The 22,823-nt window shown below is 37.7% G+C and overlaps 1 protein-coding gene, 1 long non-coding RNA gene and 1 pseudogene across 3 annotated transcripts in view; 2 read left to right on the forward strand and 1 right to left on the reverse strand.

The window, feature by feature from the left end:
• The window catches only part of LOC309977891, a 1,160,683-nt gene that overhangs the window by 1,021,389 nt on the left and 116,471 nt on the right, over positions 1 to 22,823 (forward strand). The gene's annotated exons all lie outside the window — the stretch shown is intronic.
• The window catches only part of POF1B (POF1B actin binding protein), a gene marked incomplete at both ends in the record, with an annotated part of 99,815 nt that overhangs the window by 32,537 nt on the left and 44,455 nt on the right, over positions 1 to 22,823 (reverse strand). Inside the window, 3 exon segments of the mRNA XM_082864384.1 lie at positions 2,385 to 2,459; positions 3,638 to 3,665; positions 8,285 to 8,415. Coding sequence (XP_082720510.1) covers positions 2,385 to 2,459; positions 3,638 to 3,665; positions 8,285 to 8,415 — 234 coding nt within the window.
• LOC309977888 (small ribosomal subunit protein eS1-like) lies at positions 18,077 to 18,880 on the forward strand (annotated as a pseudogene). The gene has a single exon. The product of its transcript is annotated as a small ribosomal subunit protein eS1-like (transcript).

Raw genomic sequence — 22,823 nt, forward strand, 5'->3', positions numbered from 1 at the left:
ACAAACAGAAAACACAATGGCAGATCTAGCCCTAACATATCAATAATTACAACTTGGTCTAAATATACCAGTTAAAAGACAGATTGACAGAATGATAAGAAAAAACATGACCTCACTATGTGTTTTCTATAAGAAATTCATTTCAAAGATAATGAAAATTAAAATATACATAATGAAATTTAAAAGTTGGGAAAAAAGATATACCATGCAAACATTAATCAAAAGAAAGGAGTGCTATTGATATTAGATAAAAATAACTTCAGAGCAAAGAAAATTACCAGGAACACAGAGGGACATTACATAATAAGAGTCAGTCCACCAAGAAGACATAGCAATCCTAAATGTTTATGCACCAGACAACAGAGCTACAAAATGTATCAAACAAAAACTGATAGAACTGAAAGGAGAAATAGACAAACCCATAGATATAACTGAAGACTTTTATACCCCTCTCTCGGCAACTGATAGTACTGCTTAGAAGAAAATGAGCAAGAATACATAATACAATAATTCAACAATACCATCAACCAAAGGATCTAATCAGCATTTATAGAATACTTCATCCAACAACAGATGCACATTCCTTTCATATACCCATGGAACATATACCAAAATAGATCATATCCTTGACTATCAAACTTAGCCATTTCAAAAAAATTAATCTCATATGGAGTATATTTTCTGCCCACAGTGGAATCAAACTAGAAATGAATAACAGAAAGACAATAGGAAAATCTCTAAACACTTAGAAAGTAAACAATACACTTCTAAATAATCCACCAGTCAAAGCAGAAGTCTAAAGGGAAATAAAAATATATAAAACTGAAAGAAAATGAAAATACATATCATAACTTGTGGGACACAACTAAAGCCATGCTGAGAGGATATTTATAGCACTAAATGCTTACATTAGAAAATAGAAAAGGTGTGAAATCAATAATCTAACTTTCTATATCAAGAAACTAGACAAAGAAGATCAAAATAAACCAAAAGCAAGCAAAGGAAGGAAATAATACAGATGAGAAAAAAAATCAATGGAAGTGTAAACAGGAAAACAATAAAGATCAATAAACTAAAATATAGTTCTTTGAAAAAAATCAATAAAATTGATAAACCTCCAACAAGACTGACAACAAAAAAAGAAAGAAGACACAAATCACTAGTGTCAGGAGTTAAATAGGGAAGAGTAATACAGACCCCACAGACATCAAAAGGATAATAAGGGAATACTGTGAATAGTTATGCACATATAAATTGATAATTTAGTTGAAATTGACTACTTCCTTGAAAAACACAGATTACCACAACTCACCCAACACGAAACAGATCATTTGACTAGACCTGTAACTACTAAGGAATTGAATTTAGAATTTTTTTAAACTGCTGAAAAATATATATCCATGCCCAGATATTTTCACTGAAGGATTATACCAAATGTTTAACGAAGAGTTAACACTATGTCTATACATTTTCTTCCAGAAAACAGAAAAGGAAGAGACATTTACCAATTCATTTCATGATGCTAGATTATCCTGACACCAAAATCAAAGCAAATACAAGAAAACTACAGACTAATGTTTCTCAGGAACTTAGATGCAAACATTCTCAGAGTTTTTTGAGGAAATAGGCCTTGAATGCACTTTGGATGGACATCCTGCCACCAGAAATAATATCAAGGATGTATCCAAGATTCAGGTTCTGCAGAGCATATGTGTTCCCCATACCACTGTCTCTTTATAATACAGACTGTGTGCCACTAAAAATATTTCATTTAAGTTTCACAGATAAGATGTCAGGTCCAATATCTGGATGATCAACAAAGATTTGAGACCAAATATCAAACTTAGAAATTTGCCTCACTAGACAAAACTAGAGTATCTTTAGAATCCTTTCTTGCAAACACATGTACTCTTCATTTTAGCCTTATTTCTTTAGCACCTATCTTGATCTGTCTTGGTCTGTCTCTCCCTTTAGTGTAGGGGAATTTACTGCTGCAGTGGTCTCTAGCATTCCACAATTCAGGAAAATCAAGTCATTGGCCTTTCCATCTGCCAGGGGTAGGGTAGGGAGGTATAGAAAGTAGAATGGAGAAGAGGAGGGCAAATCCTATAAGTTAGAGTCAGGTTGTGCTACAGCAGTGAGGAGAGAATAAAGGCATTCCACAGCCCGGAATATTTCTATAATGATTTCCTGAATGCTAGTCATTCAATACTAGTGTTTGATAGTCTGACCAAACTATAATGCAACCCTTGTTTAATCAAAATGCAATCAACTCTTGTGAAATAGGAATTTTATTTGGGACTTTCTGTCCTTAATTAAAGGAAACATCCTGGGCTAGTGGTTTGTTAGTGTTGCCTTCACAGCCACTCTTGACCCCATCTCACCTGCAGAATATAGCGAATTTGCTGTTTTGTAAATTCTGACAATCCTTTAGGAATCAACGATTCAGTGTCTTCTGACTGTAAGAAAAGAGAGGCTTATCTTTCAACAGATACATTTTAGTGTTTTAATCAGAGGGTCAGCAGACTTTTGTAGAGAGAGACGTGTTTTTATGGATATCAGAAGATTACTTCACTTTCTGGGTAATAGTTGCCACAAACTTTACTTCTAGCATTATCAGTTCTTACTTTTTAAAAAAATCATTGTACTACATACACCATGGAAAGAACCCTGAATTACAGGAAGTTTAGGGGGAAGTTTGGGGCAATCAATCAGATGTCCCATTTCTATTTTTTAAAAAGAGCAACTTAAAAACAAAAGGGTAGTCACTTAAATCCCATTACCACTTTATTTCCATGTATTTTTTAACAACTGGAAGTTTAGTTGGGTGGTAGATATGACACTTTAAAGGCTGATTTTTTAAATAATGAAAATTTGAGTAAATAAAATAAAATTAAAGGTTTACTGAGAATTTGCATAGAGCTGTGGTGACTTTTGAAAGATTATGATGTTGCCACAGCAAAATTAAGAAGCTTCAACAAATTTTAAGTGAGAAGCTGAATTGAATTCAGTACTTCATAAAGACAATTTAGGGCTTACTGAATTATTGTAACAAATGCAGTACGTCAATACTTTGGAAATAAAGATGAAAATTAACATAAAAGAAGCCATTGTGATTGTTACTTTGAAATCAGTTCTTTCTCTATTTGATGACTTATTCCATTAAAAGTAACTATTACCAAAATGTATATACATAATATTTAGAATTGATACTTGAAAATATTTACTTCAAGTTGCTGGCTATTTGGCATGGGACATACAAGTTTTCGAAATACATTAAAACTAAATTTGCTATTTAATTAGTTAACGTAGATTTCAGTTTTGTAAAACAGAGTATGTAGTCAATGAACTTTTAAATGTTCTCATAAGCAAAGACAAGTTAAATCATAAGGTGACAGCTGATAAAACATTTTTTGTGTGAATGATTATTACTTTTACAATTATCACCTTTAAAGCCATTACAAAGATATAAATGGTTATATCATTTTAAAGGCAAAAGGATCATTATTTCTTTCACTAACCTGTTTCCAGTCTAATAAAAATACCAAACTAAAAACAATATTATTAATGCAAGTATCTGCTCTGTTATCTGCTTTGTTGTCAACTATATTTGATTTTCAACTCTTTTTGCACTTACCTCATCTGTAGACTCAAAGTCCTGTTTGCTGCAAGAATGAAAAAAAAAAAAAACAGACAACCTTAGGAAAATATATACATTGATCATATATAAATGTTAGTGTTCTAAATATTTTACCTTACTTTTTGATATATAACATATCAAGTGAAATTTATAATCCTAATGAAAAATTTAAAGCTAACTAAAATGGCACTTGACAAAAATAAAGTTAATTTTCCTGGAATTAGCTAATCTATTAAAAATGAACAACATCCAAATAACAAGCCAATATAATATGCAGAATTACTACCATTCATTAACACCGGTTTATTTGTGACTAGATGTAGAAGTCTTCAGTTTGGCAAAAAATACTATCTGAGTGAACAAATAACAATAAGTCATTTTCTATTTCCACCTTATTTTTCTCATTGTATTGCTCCCTTTTAATGCTGATTCCAGCTTCTCCCTACAGTGTCTTTAAGTTATTCATACCCTTTTAGTCAAAACCAAAACTTGTAAGACTTCGCAATCTACACTAATCATTCAATCTACACTACAGTATGTATAGCAATGACAAAGCTTAAAAGGATATTGGAATGTTTACATAGGGACATAGCCTTAAGCAACATCACCAAAATTCTAGTGGGAAAGTAGAATTTCCAGCATCAAAATGAAGGTTTGTCCATGAGGGTTGGAAGGCCCTTTGTGAAGCCATGTTAGGTAGGCAAATGCTGCAAGCGAATTGTTAGTGGTTATACCAGTCCGGCACTGGCTCCTTTGGGGAATGGTGAAAGCTGGGAAGGATACAGTTCTAGCGTTGCCAGTGGCAACAGATAGGCCTTTATTTTTGCCTACTTGTTCCCCCTGCACTTCGTGGAAAAATTGGGTCCAAAATACATACGATGAACATACTTCTCAAACAAACAAACAAAAAACTGTACACATGTTCTGACAGCAAGACAAAGTATGTTAAAGTAAGACTATCTTAGGAAATCATAGATATATGACTGCCATATCGTCAGGTACAACAGAAACATATTTTAGAGATATAAGTTAGTACATTAGCTCCTACCTTTACCTTCTAAGTAAGTGCTTATGAGTAATATATTGCTTACAGAGATAAGTGGGTCACTCACTGTGCGAAACCTCTCGCATGCATTTATAGAAATACACAAGCTAATGTGGAGAATGAGAACTGAAGATTTCATTTCCTGAGGCATGACTGCATATGTGCAATTGTCTGTATGTATGTATGTGGTATTTCCTGGGTTGCTCAAAATATAAATTTTGGGGAGGCCCTAGCGAAAAAAAATGAAGTATCTTCTACTTTTTTAGTGTGTTACTGAAGTAACTGCATGCATATATTGGAAGCTAAAAGAAGTTAAAATATGACTCACAATGCAGGTATAGTAGTCTTGCATTACTGTTAACTGGAATTATTATCACAATATTAATAGACCTTTTATGTTTAAAATCCCAATTCCAATGCCAACCTAGTACACATGTCCCTAGCCACTTACTTCTTTCTACAAATAAGAAAACAAAACAAAGAAACAAACAAGGAGCAATCAACAGCACTTAATACTGGAATTTACAAATGTAACCAAAATGGTTTCATAAGACAACCTTTCTTAATTCTGACCTTCCAGTCTACTTATTGCTGAATTGCAATTTAGAAAGAGAAGAAAAGTGGAGACAAAGGGGTGGGAGAGAGAGAGAGAGTGGAAACAAAGAGAGCAGAGGCGGGAGGTGGAAAGACCATTGTGGATTATATCTCCATTCAGTACAAGGTGATGGTGACTATAATTACAGTGGGCAGAAAAAAAAAAAGAGAGGCACTCACTATGTCATCTCACCTCCTAGGAAGGAAGGAATGTAATAAGGAAAAAAACAAAAGAAGAAATAAAAGGCGGGTGGAATGAAGAGAAAGAAACTGACAACCTTCTGACAAACAAAAACTCTTAAGCACCAAAATTTTATGAGACCCTCTCCACTCTGGAGTGTTTACTAATGTGGAGACCCCAGCTTTCTATTTTCTTTTTAGTATTTTTAGCTACTCTAGAAATTAAACTCAATGTTTTTCAGTGCTTAATTACACATTTAGGTCACCCATATACATTTATCAAAACCCTCAATGACAGGGAGTTATTTCAAAACCCCAGATTACATCTCTACCTGGTTGGTCATTATAAAACAATTTAACTTCCCTTGCTCAATTACTTTGTCTACTTCTAATTAGTATGAGACTAATACATTTGGAATATATTTAACTCTCATTCTATAAACCTTTATTGAGTAGCGACTTTGTCAAGGCCATGTGCTCTGAACTGGATTTCAGCAATCCAAACACAAATATTATCTTGTCCTGTACGTGACACAAACATAAGTGATCTAAGGCAAAATTTGAGCAATGTAAAATTGGTCTAAGTCCTCCAACGTTTTCAAATTTGATGATTCAAAAATTGATAATTTCTTTAATGTGTCTGCAATATGTTAAATAATTTAGAGACACATATCTAGTATGAAAGGTTAAGTGATTTGCCTAAGGTAAAAAGGTTCTCCCATAGGTTCTAGTCCCAGATTTGCCACTTTTGTGGCCTTAGGTCAGTGGTTCTCATACTTTAACATGTATCAGAATCCTCCAGAGGGCTTGCTGCTTGGCCTTACCCCAGAGTTTTTGATTCTACAGGTCTGTTTCCAGACCTGCATTTCACATGATGCTCCTGCTGCTTGTAAGTACATGTCTTAAATAAATCATTTATTGCTTATAACAAATCTATGAAATAAGTATTATTATAATCCCTATTTCACAGATGAAGAAACTGAGGTACAGAGAGGTTAAACAGGTTGCCTGATATTACACATCTAGTATGTAACAAAAACTGGGACATGAACCCAGGGTATGAACCCTGCATCTACAATCAGGGTACTTAAGAATATATGTCTCTATATGCTCTTGATTTTACCATGTGATACTTTAACAGAAATATTCACAAGACATGATTAATGCACAGAAGAGGAACATCTAGACAAAACAGTATCTAGAGAAGGCTTTGCAGAAAAGCTGAGTCATGGCTTATAGGTATAAGAGTACTCAAAACTGTTTGAATCCATCTCAAGCACTTAGTAGCTATGTGATCTTAATAACTTATTCTCTTTGGGTGTCCATTTGAAACTTTCTATGGTTACTGTACAAATTAGATAATATTCAAAAAGCACTTAGCACAGTGTCTGGCACAATAGTGGACACTCAATACATAATAGAGTACTCAGAATGAGGGGAAAGATTTTAAGGTAGTGACATTATGCAAATGAATGAATGTGTGAAATAGTTGTTTGGATAAGGGGAGAGGATATTGATTAGTATAAAACACTGATGAAGGCCTAGCTGAAGATGGAAACCATGCGTTAATAATTACCATGCGCTTTTCTCTGTGCTCAACTGCATGGATGTAGCATAAAGAAGGCATTCATTCATTCATTCAACAAATATTTATTAAGCACCACACTAAATCAGTCACCACACTAGGCACCAAGGAAACCAGGGTAAATGAAACAGCCCTCGGGGGGTAGTGTCTGAATTCTAGGGGTAGTGGGCAGTGAGTACTGGATAGAGGAAAAAAAGAAAACAATAGATAAAGCAGAGAGCTAGACTGATCCAGAGTTGGGATTTTGCTAAGTGGCAGGGACAATATGATAAAGAGGCAAGGCAGTTGAGGGTGATGCTAAGAGAATGGTTGCAATCATGAATAAGAAAGCAAGAAAAGTTGGGGAGGAGGGAGCTAATAAACAGAATTGTAATAAGCAGAGAGAAAAGAGAGAAGAGATTAAAGATCTCTGAGAAGTAGAAGAATCTAGTTGGTGAAGTTTATACTGACTTTCCTTTAACCTCCAGATTTTTCTGAGTTTATGGAGCTTTCCTAAATTTTGCCTGACAGATGACCACATATATGATGTGACTATGTAGTAGAAGGCAACTTTTGGAGTATAGCTTATGAAATTCATTTCATGACATAATGTGCTCTCATCTACACATGAATAGTTGATAAATTGTTTATGTTTATATATTTAAATAAGTATTATATATTATTATATAATATTATTGTATAATATACATATTTACATTAACTTATAAATAGATATTTGTATAATTTATATTTCATACATTATATGTAATATATAATATTAAAATAATATATGACATTTATAATAATACACAACCCTAAATGTATATTAAACTCTGGTCTTCATATGTTGAGCACACATCAATGGAAGATAAACAGTAGTGTGTTGGCAATGGGACTGTATCTTATATCATCAGTGTAATATCTTAAAACAAGTCATCGTATGCCACACATTTTTGGAGCTCCTTGTCTAAGTGGTTGCATTTTTCATCAAAGTACGTTAGAAAAGAAGATCCACATAATTCTTTACTGACCCCAAAATAGCTGGTAAGATATCTTCAATGATTTTCATTAAGTACATTAACTCTTAAAATGAGATATTTCCTCAGATCTGCTCATACAGTTGCCTGTTTCCCCATTAAAAGTACTCAAGTTTTGCTGTAAACCTAAAATTGCTCTAAAAAATAAAGTCTATTAAAAAATACCAGGGTATTGTAAAATGTTTGAAAGCTACAGCGCCAAGCAAATGATATATTTACAGTACCTTCCTCCAATTCTCTGCAAATGTTCTAATAAGCAGTGATATAGATTTGTATTTTTACGGCATAGATCAGCAAGCAACTCTCCAAAATACTTGGGGTCCAATTTTTCAGGGCCATCATCCTGAATTATCACCTGAAGAAAATATCAATCACAATTATAAACAATATTAAGTTCACAGATATTTTGCTGTGAAATGAAAAAAGTGAAATAACCTATTAATACAAGTAACTCATCACAAAGTCATCACATAAATGAAGCCACTAAATTTTCTTTGTAGCTGATGTATACATTTTTCAATATGGGAGGAATTTAAAGGAAAAGCAACATTGTAATGGCATTTTCAGTTTCATTTCACTCAAGCCTAAGTGATCTAATGAATGCAAACCTTGAATAATTTACATAAAAATTCTTGAATATAGATGCTTAAATGAAAAGTAAAACAAGTAAATCAAAATCTCTGAGTTGCTCATTATCATCACATGGCTTATCCATCTGTCAGTGTCATTCCACTGATCCTCAGGTTATCTCATTGCTATAGCTAGCCAGGTAGATAACGCCTTCCTGCCTCACCTCTCTATATGTGTTCCTTCCAAAACCATTAACTTTCCCAAGTAGAAAAGGGCATTTCTTTAGCCAAGGACATTCAAGTACTGAGCTCCCTGTTAGAATCTGCACACAAGTAATTTGATACACTTAGTATTTTGCCTATTTTTCTCTCTTAGCCAATTATAATGCCCTCATAATGCTGTGAAAACCATGGAGTTTTTTTTTCCTTCCAGTTTAATTTGACAGAGTAATTTTATAGTTTCAAATTATCTTAAAGTATTTATTCCTTTTTTTATTTTTGCACAAATATTCTCCTGTCATTGCACTGTACACTAGTTAACATGTTGGGTATACAATTCTTTGCCCACATTAGTAATTTGTGCCATTACTAAAACTCTTGCTCTTGTGATTTCAGTGTGGCACCCAAATAAAGAGTCACAGAGTCCAGGACGGGGAACGATTTGCATCAGCCTCGTGTCTGTGTTCATAGATAAAAAGAGGTGTTAAAAGTTACCAAAGGAAAAAAAATAGTTACCAAAGGGAGGTGATTTTATTTTGAGAAATGATAACAATAACTAATATTTATTTAGCTCTTACTATGTGCCAGCCATTGTGCTATGAACTTGACATAAAGATTAAATGAGGTAATGTTCTCTTGTAACCACTACACAATATTGCCTCCCAGAAGACCTCTTGTGTTTGTTTTCTCAGCAACTTAAGAATTACACTGCCCCTAACTGCATTATTTTGGAGGTTAGCTGGGCTAGGAGTTGAAACAGTCAAGAGTTTGATTTTCTTATTGTGAAACCATGCAAAATATGGCTGAAATTCAGTTAATAAATTTTAATCAGTTAGAGAAAAGGTGAGAGCATTAAAATTGAAGAATGGGTTCTTTTGACCAAACAGCCATCAAGGTAGAATAGCAAGAAACAAAATTTCACTCCTTTGTATATATATTCCTCCTTAGTTGTATACAGTCCACAAGTTACAGTAACATTTGAGTAACACAGTAAAAACCAAAACCCACTTGGGTTCAAAAGTGTGGAGGGGAGAGGACAGACAGAAATCAGATTCTCTTCTGCTGTTAAGTCTTTGACAGGACTACACTCAATAATAAAATGAAATTTCCTAACCATAAACTATGACGTGCCAGTTAGCAATATTTTCATTACTAAATCACAGGTCGGTAGATTTTAGTTTTATTGGAACTGTTTGTAGGTGTGCTTTGACATTTCTTTTAGAGCTGGCTCAAAACCATGTTCTTGTTGACTTGAAAAAGCCAAGACAGGGAGCCTCCCAAGGAAACATGAATGTTTTCAGTCAGAATGGTAGCTCTAATGGATGGAGGTTTTCTCTCTGTGACAATATTGAGTTGATAGGATACTTGAAATAAAATTACCTCACATCAGCATTTCTGCCTGATGAATGAGAGCTATCTTGAATGTCAATCTAAGATAATAGCTTTAGCTTTCACATAAAAATAGGGCAGGAATACAAACTGTGCTGAAGAATAGTTGTTCCAAGATACACAAAATGTGATATTTCTCAAAAAATTACAAAAATTATTAAAGATTCTTCAGCATGCATCAATCAAATACCTTTAATCAGATCACTATTTGACCATAATAATGGCTAAGCAGTCCAACTCCTTGCGTCTGATTGCTAGTAAAAGCCTCTGATTAGAATTACTGCCACAAACCCAAGGCAAGCAACAATGTTTAAGTGTGAAACCAGAGGCAAATCAGCAGTCATTTTTCAGAAAATCTATAGAAAGGAAGTACCTTGTAAAGGAAAACCATGGGCTTCACCTCACTACTGCCTTGGAAGTTCTTGTCCTGTTTCTAGTCTGGAGTTTTGTTTCTTATTTGTGGTCTATGAGATTCCAGGTGTGGAATTTCTTTTGTTAGTATCTACATTATATAAACTTTGATATTCAAAGATGATACTTTTGACCAACCATATTTACAAAGTTCAGTGGTAGTGATTATAGAGTCCTACCGATAGTAGACACACAATAGTTGCAGATTTCAGCTGAGCTATCTATATTTTCTTCCCTGGCCCCCTTCAAGCTTAGTGACACACATTTTTGAGAATACTGTTCAGGACTAGGGATAGCCTGTGATGAAGGCACAAATCACAATCTAGTAGTAATCTCGTAGTAGAGGGTACTGGCTTAATTAAATTTATCCCCACTAGGTAACTGGCTTATGTATGCATTTTTCACCTATTTAGAATGGTTGCTTAGTGGATTCAAAAGTGCTTAAAATGCCATATTATATAAAAGCAATTATACATAAATGCCTAACCCTCTAAAAGGTCATGGACATGTTAACTAATAAGGTCTTCTGTGCTTAGACCCTCCTGGGTAGTAACTTTTTGCTACATGACAACAGAAAACATCACTATTAAGGAAAGTTTACAACGTATAGGTTGTAATAATAGGATAGGATAATAGGATTAATAATAATCCTAATAATAGGATTATTATTAATATAATATATATTATATTATAATATATATTATATAATATATATAATATAATATCCTAATAATAGGAGAATAGGATTATTATCCTGCAAACCTTATATGGTGACACTTGTAGATAAATAAGGTTACTGCTTCATTAATTTTGCTTTGATTTGGGACGTTTAATAGCTGTCAGATAGATTGAAACCATAGTTAATCCAGTTGGCATTAATCCCCATGAAATGAAATGCATTTTATGTACAATGTCATTTAGCTAACAAGGTAAAAAAAAGCAATAATTGGTCTCTTCCTATTTTGTACCACAAGAAGAAATCCTAGGAGAAAAAGTATCAGAATTTTAGGTTCTGAAAATCCTCAGTGGTATTTTAATCTCCATAGATATTTTAGTAAAGAAATGTTGCACTATACAGTACCTGGTACACAGAAGATTTTCAATAAATGTTGTCACTGAATTGAATGTACTGTACAATAATTATAATTCTAAAATGAAGACTTGACTCATAACAACAGTCCTGTACTTGAAATAAAGACCTAATTTAATTTCCTGTGAGTAACTCTAGGCAGAAAAGTGTTGCAATGAAGAAAGAATGGAAATTGGAGCCAAAAGTGGAGCGCCCACTTCCTAGTTGTGGCCTAAGTGTATGTACTGCTTAACCTCTCTGAACCTCGGGTTGCTCAACTGTAAAATGCAGGTAATTTAGTACTTATTTTATAAAGTTGCTGGAGGTATTACTTTGGAGGGGGGCAGGTAAATTATTAAACTGTCATGTAAAAACCATCATATAAATAATGGTTTTATTTAACTTAACACATATGGACAATTGGTTATTTGAATAATGATAGGAGTGGAAGATGGTTATAAATTTTCTACATGACTCTCAGCTACTGGAGAGTAGAGACACTCTTTTTATACATTTCTTTAATTCCAGCACATACCATAGAGTCTGAGTATAGTAGATCCTCAGTAAACATTTGTTGCATGAGGAAGTTGTCATAAAGGATGCAATTTGGGCTAAATGTTAACTATAATAGATGGAAAAGCACTAATTGGAAGAGGTGCTTTAACAAGGCAACTGAAGGGCTTCCCTGGTAGTACAGTGGTTAGGAATCTGCTTGCCAATGCAGAAGACACAGGTTCGAGCCCTGGTCCGGGAAGATCCCTCATGCCTGGAGCAACTAAGCCTGGGCGCCACAACTACTGAGCCCACGTGCCACAACTACTGAAGCCCATGTGCCTAGAGCCCATGCTCCACAACAAGAGGAGCCACCGGAATGAGAAGCCTGCACTCCGCAACGAAGAGTAGCCCCTGCTCACTGCTACTAGAGAAAAGCCCGTGTGCAGCAACGAAGACCCAATGCAGCCATAAATAAATAAATAAATAATTTTTTTAAAAAAAGCAGCTGAAATTGACTTTATCCGAAACCTAGTCAATGCTGTCCTTGCTCCCTTTTTAGTGTATATGTATAGCTTTTGACATGTTATTATAAAACAAGATGATTCTTCCACTCCTCTAACAACTAAAAATAAGTAGATGGTTTGGATTGTCATTTTATAATGAATCCAGGTGACTAATTTGTAACTGCTTAAATTATTCTCTCTGACTGGAAAATAAAATATATTTTCCTATAACACACGTGACTACTGAAAACTTATGAAGCTTTTTCTCATGAACAATGGGAATTTTGCCACTAATCATGTTTTTCCCTCTTGTGGCTTCCAGAAATCTCAGAGCCAAGTTTTTAGCCCATTTTTACTAATGACATGGAACTCTGTGGCCTGCATTTCTGTGTACTCTATTTTCCTTCTGGTGTTATTGCCCCATTATATTTACACTGTCCTTGACATTTCTTTTTCTGTTCTATTACATCTTATTTGTTCTTTTAAGCCACTCTAAATACTTTTTGTAATGAAGCAGGAGATATATCCCAATGAAATTAATTTTAAATGAATATGTATTTTTTAATGCATAACTTCTTGGAAACATCTTTGTTGCTACTTTTGTCTCTTCTCCACCTCTCTGCCATTTCTCTATTCTGCCATTCCTTAGTATGTAATTTATTCAAGGAATGGAACCCGTTCTTTATTATGTAAGTAAAGCCAATGGAGGAACTCACTGCACATATGTAGTAGCTCTTTCAGTGTATTGATAATTTATCTTACATTCTAACATTTTTTCTTAACACAAAGGCTAAAATCTATACCCCCAAGCCACATGCAGGATTTAAAAGGTCTCAGTGGCATGATGCTTTCATTCATTCAGCACACATTTACTGAGAACTTACTAAGTACTGCCTTATGGTACAGTTTTAAGCACTACTGGGGGAAAAGACATAAGATACTGTCTCCTCCTCTCTCAAGGACCTTATGGTCTTTTAGAAGAGCTAAGATATGTATCTAAATAACTTTATATGATAGATTGCCCAGTTCATAAGAGATATGAAGAGAAGCACAGATCAAATGGTAAAAGAGTGCTCTCTTCTCTTCGGCAGCACATACACTAAAATCGGAAAGATACACAGAATATTAGCATGGCCCCTGCGCAAGGATGACACACAAATTAATGAAGCGTTCCATATTTCTATGGGCGGGATGTGAGCCCCGGAGCCTTCTCCCCGTCCTGTGGTGTCTCCCCAGGTCTTCCACAAGCTGGCCTCCTACAAGGGCTGTTTGTTGTCTAGCCTCAGCACGATGCTGAAGACGTGGGTTAGACTGCAGCCCAGGGCAGTCTCCTGAGAGCCCTTGTTGCTGAGAAAGCCAACTGTGAGACGCCTTGCTGGCTGCTTGGAGAAAAAACCCTAAATACCTGCTGGCCGAGTACTGCGAGTGGCTCCCGCAGGCCATGCAGGTTGACCTCGAGAAAGCCTGGCCACCCACCCCTGACTGCTGACCCAGTGCCTGCCTGAGGGGCCAAGGACTGGCCTGCGGACCCAGGGGGACTGGCAGCGGCCGGTGTCCGGCACAGTCACCCTGACCCCAGACCGCGCCCAGGAGGCAAGTCGAGCCTCTGGACACCCTCGTTCATCATGGCTCGATTCTGCGCACGACGTGCTGCCTTCCCTGAGCAGTCTGACCCAGGGGTGACTTTTGTAACTAGTTATCACAGGGTGGATAATGGTTTTATCTCCCATGCTGGCCCCATTTTAAATGTGCTCTATGTACTACATTAGTCCCTGTAGAGCAGCAGGGCTGCTGGGCAAAGGCAACCACAGGCCCTTCCTCTGCTCTCCGTTTCCTGTGAGTGTGGTGCACCCTCCCCACAGCCAGGGAGGGCCCCCAAAGCAACTGCTGGCTCCTGTGGAGTGGGTGTCTCCTCCCCAGGGGTCAGCCCCCCACTGGCTATATTACTGTAATAAACCTTAGCTATGATGACAACAACAAAAATGGTAAAAGAGTTATAGGAAGGAAAGCCAACTTTCAGCTATATGAGAGTGGTTTTATGTAGGAAGATTCTTCAGACTATGACAACTGATTAGGTGTGAGGTGGCAAATGAGAGGGAAAGTAAAAAATAATCCTAAGGGACTTCCCTGGTGGTCCAGTGGTAAAGAATCTGCCTTCCAATGCAGAGGATGTGGGTTCAATCCCTCGTCAAGGAACTAAGATTCCACATGCCGCGGGGCAACATGCCAAAACGTGCCCGCATGCCGCAACTACTGAGCTCACGCACCTCAACTAGAGCCTGCGTGCTGCAAACTACAGAGCCTATGCACTCTGGAACCTGGGCGCCACAACTACAGAGGCCATGCGTCCTGGAGCCTGCAAATCACAACTAGAGAAGAGAAAAACCGCTGCCACAACTAGAGAGAGGCCTGTGCACAACAACAAAGAGCCCACATGCCACAATGAAAGATCCCACGCACCTCAACAAAGATCCTGCGTGCCACAACTAAGACCTGATGCAGCAAAAATAATAATAATAAAATAAATAAATAAATAATCTAAAAAAAATAATGCTAATTTTTTCTTTTTTTGGCGGTCCGCGGGCCTCTCACTGTTGTGGCCTCTCCAGTTGCGGAGCACAGGCTCTGGACGTGCAGGCTCAGCGGCCATGGCTCACGGGCCCAGCTGCTCCGTGGCATGTGGGATCCTCCCGGACCGGGGTACGAACCCGCGTCCCCTGCATCGGCAGGCGGACTGTCAACCACCGCGCCACCAGGGAAGCCCAATAATGCTAAATTTTAAGTCTGGTGATTAGTGCACTGAAGATATCATTAATAGAAATGGAGGGCATAGAATGAAAAGCTGGTATATGGTCAGTTGGAGGTGACTGTGGGACAGCCAAGTAGAGACATCAACTAGTCCATTAAAAATTATGGATTAGGGCTTCCCTGGTGGCATAGTGGTTGGGAGTCCTCCTGCCGATGCAGGGGACGCGGGTTCGTGCTCTGGTCCGGGAGGATCCCGCAAGCCGCGGAGCGGCTGGGCCCGTGAGCCATGGCCGCTGGGCCTGCGTATCCAGAGCCTGTGCTCCTTGGCAGGAGGGGCCACAGTGGTGAGAGGCCCGCGTCCCACACACACACAAAAAATTATAGATTAGAACTTCGGAGGGAAGTTTGGGGAGTTGTCCATGTAAAGGTGATATGTAAAGGTAATAGAAGTCAAGCTTTTACACCATATAGTCAAAGCAGAAGGGGTAGAGAAAGGAGAAGAAGGCCAAGGGGATGTGTCTTTGGGGAAGATCTGATGAAAGAAGGAAGAGGAGCCTGAGAAGAATTAGAAGCAGCAGTACAGTATAATGGAAAGAAAAAATATCAAGAATACAATGGATCAACATTATCAACTATTCCATCTTATTCGAACTGGAATAAGATGAAAATGAAGCAAAAAAGGAAGTGGAATTTGCAACTTAGAGGTCAATAAAAGCAGTTTCAGAAGAATGTTGAAACTAGAAACTGGTTTTCAAGGTGTTAAGGAATCTGTGGGTAATGAGGAAATGGCAGCAGTGAGTATGCCTTCCTCCTTCAGGGATTTTGCAAGTGAAGGGAACAAAAATGATTGAGATCATAAGTCAGTAGATTGGTAGGGTTGCTAATGGAGTCACCTTGAAGACAAGGTTAGATTATTAATTCTCAAAGATCAGAAGAATCAAAAGTTCACTGAAAGTACAGAGAAATTTTTCAATGAAGTAGGGTGTTGAAGGAGTTCGCATAGTGAACTCAAATTGTGGTCCCTGGACCAAGTAGCATTAGGATAACGAGTGAACTTGGAAATGCAAACTATCAAGTCCCAGCAATCTATATTTAAGCAGGTCAGCCAACTGATTCTGGTACACATTAAAATCTGAGTTCCACTGCCCATTCTTGGTAGAAGGGAAGGCTACCTGCAGAAAGTAAGAGAACAGCAATGGGACCTGGAGTGTGAAGAGGGAAAAATAAAGACTATATACTGAGGACTGGGGTGGCAAGTCAATCAGAATTAACTAAAAGGACTGTCTAGCAACAGAAGGAATCCAGCAAGACAGAGATAATCTGTACTAGACTAAATTGGCCTAGTTTGCGAACTTTCTCTAGCACACGAAGTCAAAATCTAGGTGCAGAGAAAGTGGATGGCAGTCTATCCAAAGTAAGAGATTAGCAAAATGAGGACTAATCAGGGAAGGCAACAATTTTAAGGGTTTCTAGCAAGAGCATTGTTGAATCAGCTGACAGGGGACACCAGCCTGGTTTGGAACTGAGGGCTGGAGAGCTTGTTGAGGGCAAGGCTCAATGGGAATTAGGGAGTAGGAGATGAAGTAAGAAAGTGATGATAAGAGAAAGAGAGATTCAGAATTCCAGATGAAACAGTTTCAAGTGATGTGGAGGTTCAAGGAGTGGCCAAAGTCTATGAGAGCTGAAGATGTAGTAGAAATGAAGAAATTAAAGGTGATGAAGAACAATGAGGACAGAGCATGAGAAAGATCTATCATTTGAGTGGAGAAGTTCTCATAGATGATTCCAGGGCAGGGGTCAGGGGAAAGTGGGGAGAAGATTGTAAGCATGCCAGTGAAACTGTTGAAGGATGATGAGAGTGACTAGAAGGTCAGTAGTAGTGATAATATGAGCCAAGAGGAGAGGTATATATGGATTGCAGGGTTTTAAAGAGAGGAAATGGTTGATCAACAAAAACCAGAAGACTTGACTGTATAAAATTGTACTGAGAGGGCTTCCCTGGTGGCACAGTGGTTGAGAGTCCGCCTGCCGATTCAGGGGACACAGGTTCGTGCCCCGGTCCAGGAAGATCCCACATGCCGTGGAGCGGCTGGGTCCGTGAGCCATGGCTGCTGAGCCTGTGCGTCCGGAGCCTGTGCTGTGCAACAGGAGAGGCCACAACAGTGAGAGGCCCGCGTACCGAAAAAAAAAAAAATTGTACTCAGAAAATAATTAGCAATAGATACATAGAAAACCAAACAAATGAAAACATTTAGGGAATTATTAACACCAGCAAATAATAGTTATACTAATAAAAGCAGCAAAATAGTACACAAATTGGTTCAGCAGTAAATAATACTTTCATAGCAATAATAATATAAACACTGAATAATGATTTAGCCCAAAATATGGGGATTTAACTATACTGAGATGATGAAAGGGATGTAAACAGGTAGGTGGGTGATTAATAGAACTAAATCCTTATGTACCAGAATTACCAACAGATAATATACAACGTTGATAAATCAAAAAAATAGCAGCATAAGTATACCCATATTATTTAGCTATATGGAAGTAAAGACAAGAAGAAAAAAAGCTGAGTTGAAAATTGTTGCCTCTAACTTCCGCCCTTTTGGCTCTCTGAGCAGCACCATGGCAGTCGGCAAGAACAAGCGCCTTACAAAAGGGGGTAAAAAGGGAGCCAAGAAGAAAGTCGTTGACCCATTTTCTAAGAAAGATTGGTATGATGTGAAAGCACCAGCTATGTTCAATATAAGAAATATTGGGAAAACACTATCACAAGAACTCAAGGAACCCAAATCGCATCTGATGGCCTCAAGGGTCGTGTTTTTGAAGTGAGCCTTGTTGATCTGCAGAATGATGAAGTTGCATTTAGAAAATTCAAGCTTATTACTGAGGATGTTCAGGGCAAAAACTGCCTAATTTCCATGGCATGGATCTTACCCATGACAAAATGTGCTCCATGGTAATAAAATGGCAGACCATGCCTGAAGCTCACGTTGATGTCAAGACTACCGATGGTTATTTGCTTCGTCTATTCTGTGTGGGTTTTACTAAAAAATGCAACAATCAGATTCAGAAGACCTCTTATGCCCAGCATCAGCAGGTCTGCCAGATCTTCAAGAAGATGATGGAAATCATGACCCAAGAGGTGCAGACAAATGACTTGAAAGAGATGGTCAATCAGTTGATTCCAGACAGCACTGGAAAAGACATAGAAAAGGCCTGCCAATCTATTTATCCACTCCATGATGTCTTTGTTAGAAAAGTAAAAATGCTGAAGAGCCCAAGTTTGAATTGGGAAAACTCATGGAGCTACATGGTGAAGGTAGTTCTGGAGAAGCTGCTGGGGATGAGACAGGTGCTAAAGTTGAAAGAGCTAATGGATGTGAGCCACCAGTCCAAGAATCTGTTTAAAAATCAGACTTTTAATGGTGACAAATAAAAGATCTTATTTGTGATAAAACAAAACAAAACAAAAGAGAAAATGGTTTCCTCTGGGCATCAGGCGTGCATGGAAAGGGTTGGGACAGGAACTTGCTGTTTGTTTTATGCCATTTAATAATATTTGACCTTTTATGCTATCTATATGTATTATTTTGATTAAAAAAATAAAAACTTTTTAAAAGAGTAAATAAATAACAATTCTTGTTTGCCACAGAACAAGAGTTCAAAAGGGCACAAGAGCAGGAGGTAGCTGGAGACAGATAAGGGTGGTGTTGGAGAAAAAATGGGTCCAAAACAGATATCAATTAAATTTGGGGAAAGGATAGCAGGGAATAGAGTTTTGCACAAAAGACACTCATTTTCAATAATGGGGATGGAGAAGGCAATAAAGATGGAGAAGAGGGCTTCACTGGTGGTGCAGTGGTTGAGAGTCCACCTGCCGATGCAGGGGACATGGGTTCGTGCCCTGGTCCGGGAGGATCCCACATGCCGCTGAGCGGCTGGGCCCGTGAGCCATGGCCGCTGAGCCTGCGCGTCCGGAGCCTGTGCTGTGCAATGGGAGAGGCCACAACAGTGAGAGGCCCGCGTACCGAAGGAAAAAAAAAAAAAAGATGGAGAAGGACTGGAGTCACATGTGACTGAATGAGGGAACAGGCAGAAATGCTGAGTTTATTAAGCTAAGCAGCCCAGAGTTTCCATAATTAGTGAACGACTTATGTTAAATAAACATTGTAACAAGCTTCCTGGATACTTGTCAGAGAAAGCACCTGACACTAAGATCTGTGCTGTCTTGATGTTGACAAAAATTAAATTTTCAAATGACAGAAGAAAGGCATCACAAGTTGGAGAATTTTCCATTGGCAATAGCACTATCCAAGTGAGCAGGACTCTTCCCTTGACATCTTCCCATGACTCAAAGTTTTCTTGGAAGCCTCAAGCCAAGTGCAAAAGAGTTGTACATGCAATATATATAATTATTTGAGTCTTTCTTATAAACACCACCTGTATAACAACTTGTAAAACGAGTCCAGCTGAGCTTTTCCCTGTCACTAACATATGTGAAATTATCTATTCCTTGCTAATGGCAGGAAAATGATCACAGCATGTTATTCTTAATGTCCTCGGGGAAAGAAATGTGATTGGTGCTGTTTCGAATTTGAAACCAAAATAATGATCTTTCTAAGGAGAACCATGGAAAACATACATAAATTAGTTTTATTAGAAATATTTTGGAGCCAGGTTTTTGGACATCTAATTTTCAAAAATATTTTAATGCCTTTTGCTTCTTGGAAAGCACTTTAAAGGTGATTTAGTTTCATTTAAAAATATCATTACAGGGACTTCCCTGGTGGTGCTGTGGTAAAAAAAAATCCGCCTTACAATGCAGGGGACGCGGGTTCAATCCCTGGTCAGGGAACTAAGATCCCACATGCGGAGCAACTAAAGCCCGCGAGCCACAACTGAGCTCTTGCGCTTCAACTAGAGAGCCCGCGTGCCGCAAACTACAGTACCCATGCACCCTGGAGCCCGTGTGCCGCAACTAGAGAAGAGAAAACCCACACACCACAACTAGAGAGAAGCCTTCGTGCCGCAACGAACGATCCCACATGCCTCAACTAAGACCAGATGCAGCCAAAAATAAATAAAATAAGGAAATAAATAATAAATAAATCTTAAAAAGAATATCATTACAATGGAAACCAATTTTTTATTTTGATGCTTTGAAAGATTTGGGGACTGGGGTTGGGGGAGGAAAAGGCAGAGAATCAAACATTCATTTGTGTACCTAGTATGTGCTTGGCACTAAGCTGGATACTTTACATATTTTACCTCATTTAATCCATTGTAGATACACTGCACATTAAGTGTGATTCTCCCCCTCTTTTATAGATGGGGAAATTGAGGTGCAGTCCAGTTAAGTCGATTACCTCAGTCCAGTTAAAGTCAATTACCTAGGATCATGCAACTCAGTAGAATCAGGTTTTATAAACCCAGATAATTAAATTGAAAGTCTGTGTTCTTTCTACCTTATTATACTACCTCTGAATTACAATTTAACTCTAAACACAAACTGAAAATGGGTCATCCTTTAGTTTTAAAGAAGCCTAACTGACATCTGCTCTATTACTCTTCAGAGACTCTTCCACTCATGTGGAAGACACATGTAAACACCAAGGAGCCTAGGTGAGACAACTCATTCTCTGCCCTACTTTGTCCATGGGATCTGCACAATCGGGTTACCCCATCCCTACTCTGACCAGAAATGGATCCAATCCTGTGTAATCCACATAGGTGGAAATTACCAGCTCTAAGCTTCCCAGGGCACTATTCCTTTTTCAGAAGCACTTCAACTTTATCCATATAAAATACTGAAAAACCAGAAGAAAAGTATACAAAAAGCCTCCAGCCTTTAACAAAGCTAAGTCGGAATCTCAAACTAAAAGATGAATAATAAAATAGAAAGTAATATATTAGTTACCAATCTCTGCCTATTTTCTAAACAGACAATATCTGGTCTGGTCAAATATATTATTAGTTGCACTAAGCTAATGAAAGGATATCATAGCATTACCATTGTCACTGTACAAGATTCTTAATCCTATGATATTTTTCCCATCTCTGATAATTGTCCCTCACTCCATTCCTACTGTCATTTTCCTAGTTTAAGTTTTACACTTTGACTACTGGAATATTTAGCTTTTAATAATCTCTCTGCAACTTCTTCTCTGTGGTATTTTTTCATGTTGTAGGCTTTATAGTTTATAAAGCATGTCAAACATATATTTTCATTTAGTCTTTACATCAACCCTGTGAGGTAGACATCACTACCAAAATTTATGGATGAGGATATTTCGGAGAGATTTAGTATCTATTAAGAACACAAAGCTTAGAAGGAACATAGCTGGAACTGGAACCCAGGTCTTCCTACCCTGAAGCTAGTCCACTTTCTGTTATAGCATGAATATCTCCCCAGTGGCAGACTATTAATCCACTGTCCTATTCATGTTTACATTATTGACCAAGGACTCTCCACATTACTGACTCAACTTCCAGAGGGAACTCTCAATAAGCTCTGGAGTCAGGCTACCTATATATGAATCCTGGCTCTACCACATGCTAGAGCTATGCAAGCCTTCACAAGTAACTTAACTTCTCTGAACCTCAGTTTTCTTCTCTTGAACAATAAAGGCAACAATGATACCTTCTTCATCTGATCATTGTGAGAAGAAAACTAATCAATATTTCAATCTATCTTGTGCAAAGCTTCTAGAATTAACCTCCTAAATCATACCTATCAATATTTTCCTACTCAATAACCTTCAACCTTTCTCCATTGTCTGCCAAATAAAGTTCAAAATTTTAAACTTAACATTCGGGAATTCCCTGGTGGTCCAGTGGTCAGGACTCTGTGCTTTCACTGACGAGGGCCTGGGTTCAATCCCTGGTTGGGGAGCTAAGATCCTGCAGTGGGAAGGACCTCATGATCTGGCCTTAAGGTATCATTTTAACCCTACACTCTAGTACTCTTCATCTCATGTCTTCCTTGCCATACAAACCAAACCACTATTCCTGAAACCCAAAGTGTACTTTCCCAAATATATGACTTTTTTCATGTGATTCCCTGTTCTTAGGATGTCCATGCCACACACCACAATACCACGTTTGGAAATTCTGCTCACTCTTCAAAACCCAGGACAATCTCTTCTTCCTCAACAAAGCTTTCCTAGATCTCCCAGCTGAAATTAATTTCTTCTCTCTTCTGTTCCCAAAGCACACTGCATGATCCTCTTTTATAACAGACAACACTTTGCTTTGTATAATGTTTTATGTGTTTGCGACTTTCCCCTATTAGACAATAAGCACCTAAGAGAAATGTGACAATGTCTTACCCACATTTGTATTTTTCATAGTA

This window comes from Leucopleurus acutus (assembly GCF_964270905.1).
Source record: "Leucopleurus acutus genome assembly, chromosome: X".
Classification (NCBI taxonomy): domain Eukaryota; kingdom Metazoa; phylum Chordata; class Mammalia; order Artiodactyla; family Delphinidae; genus Leucopleurus; species Leucopleurus acutus.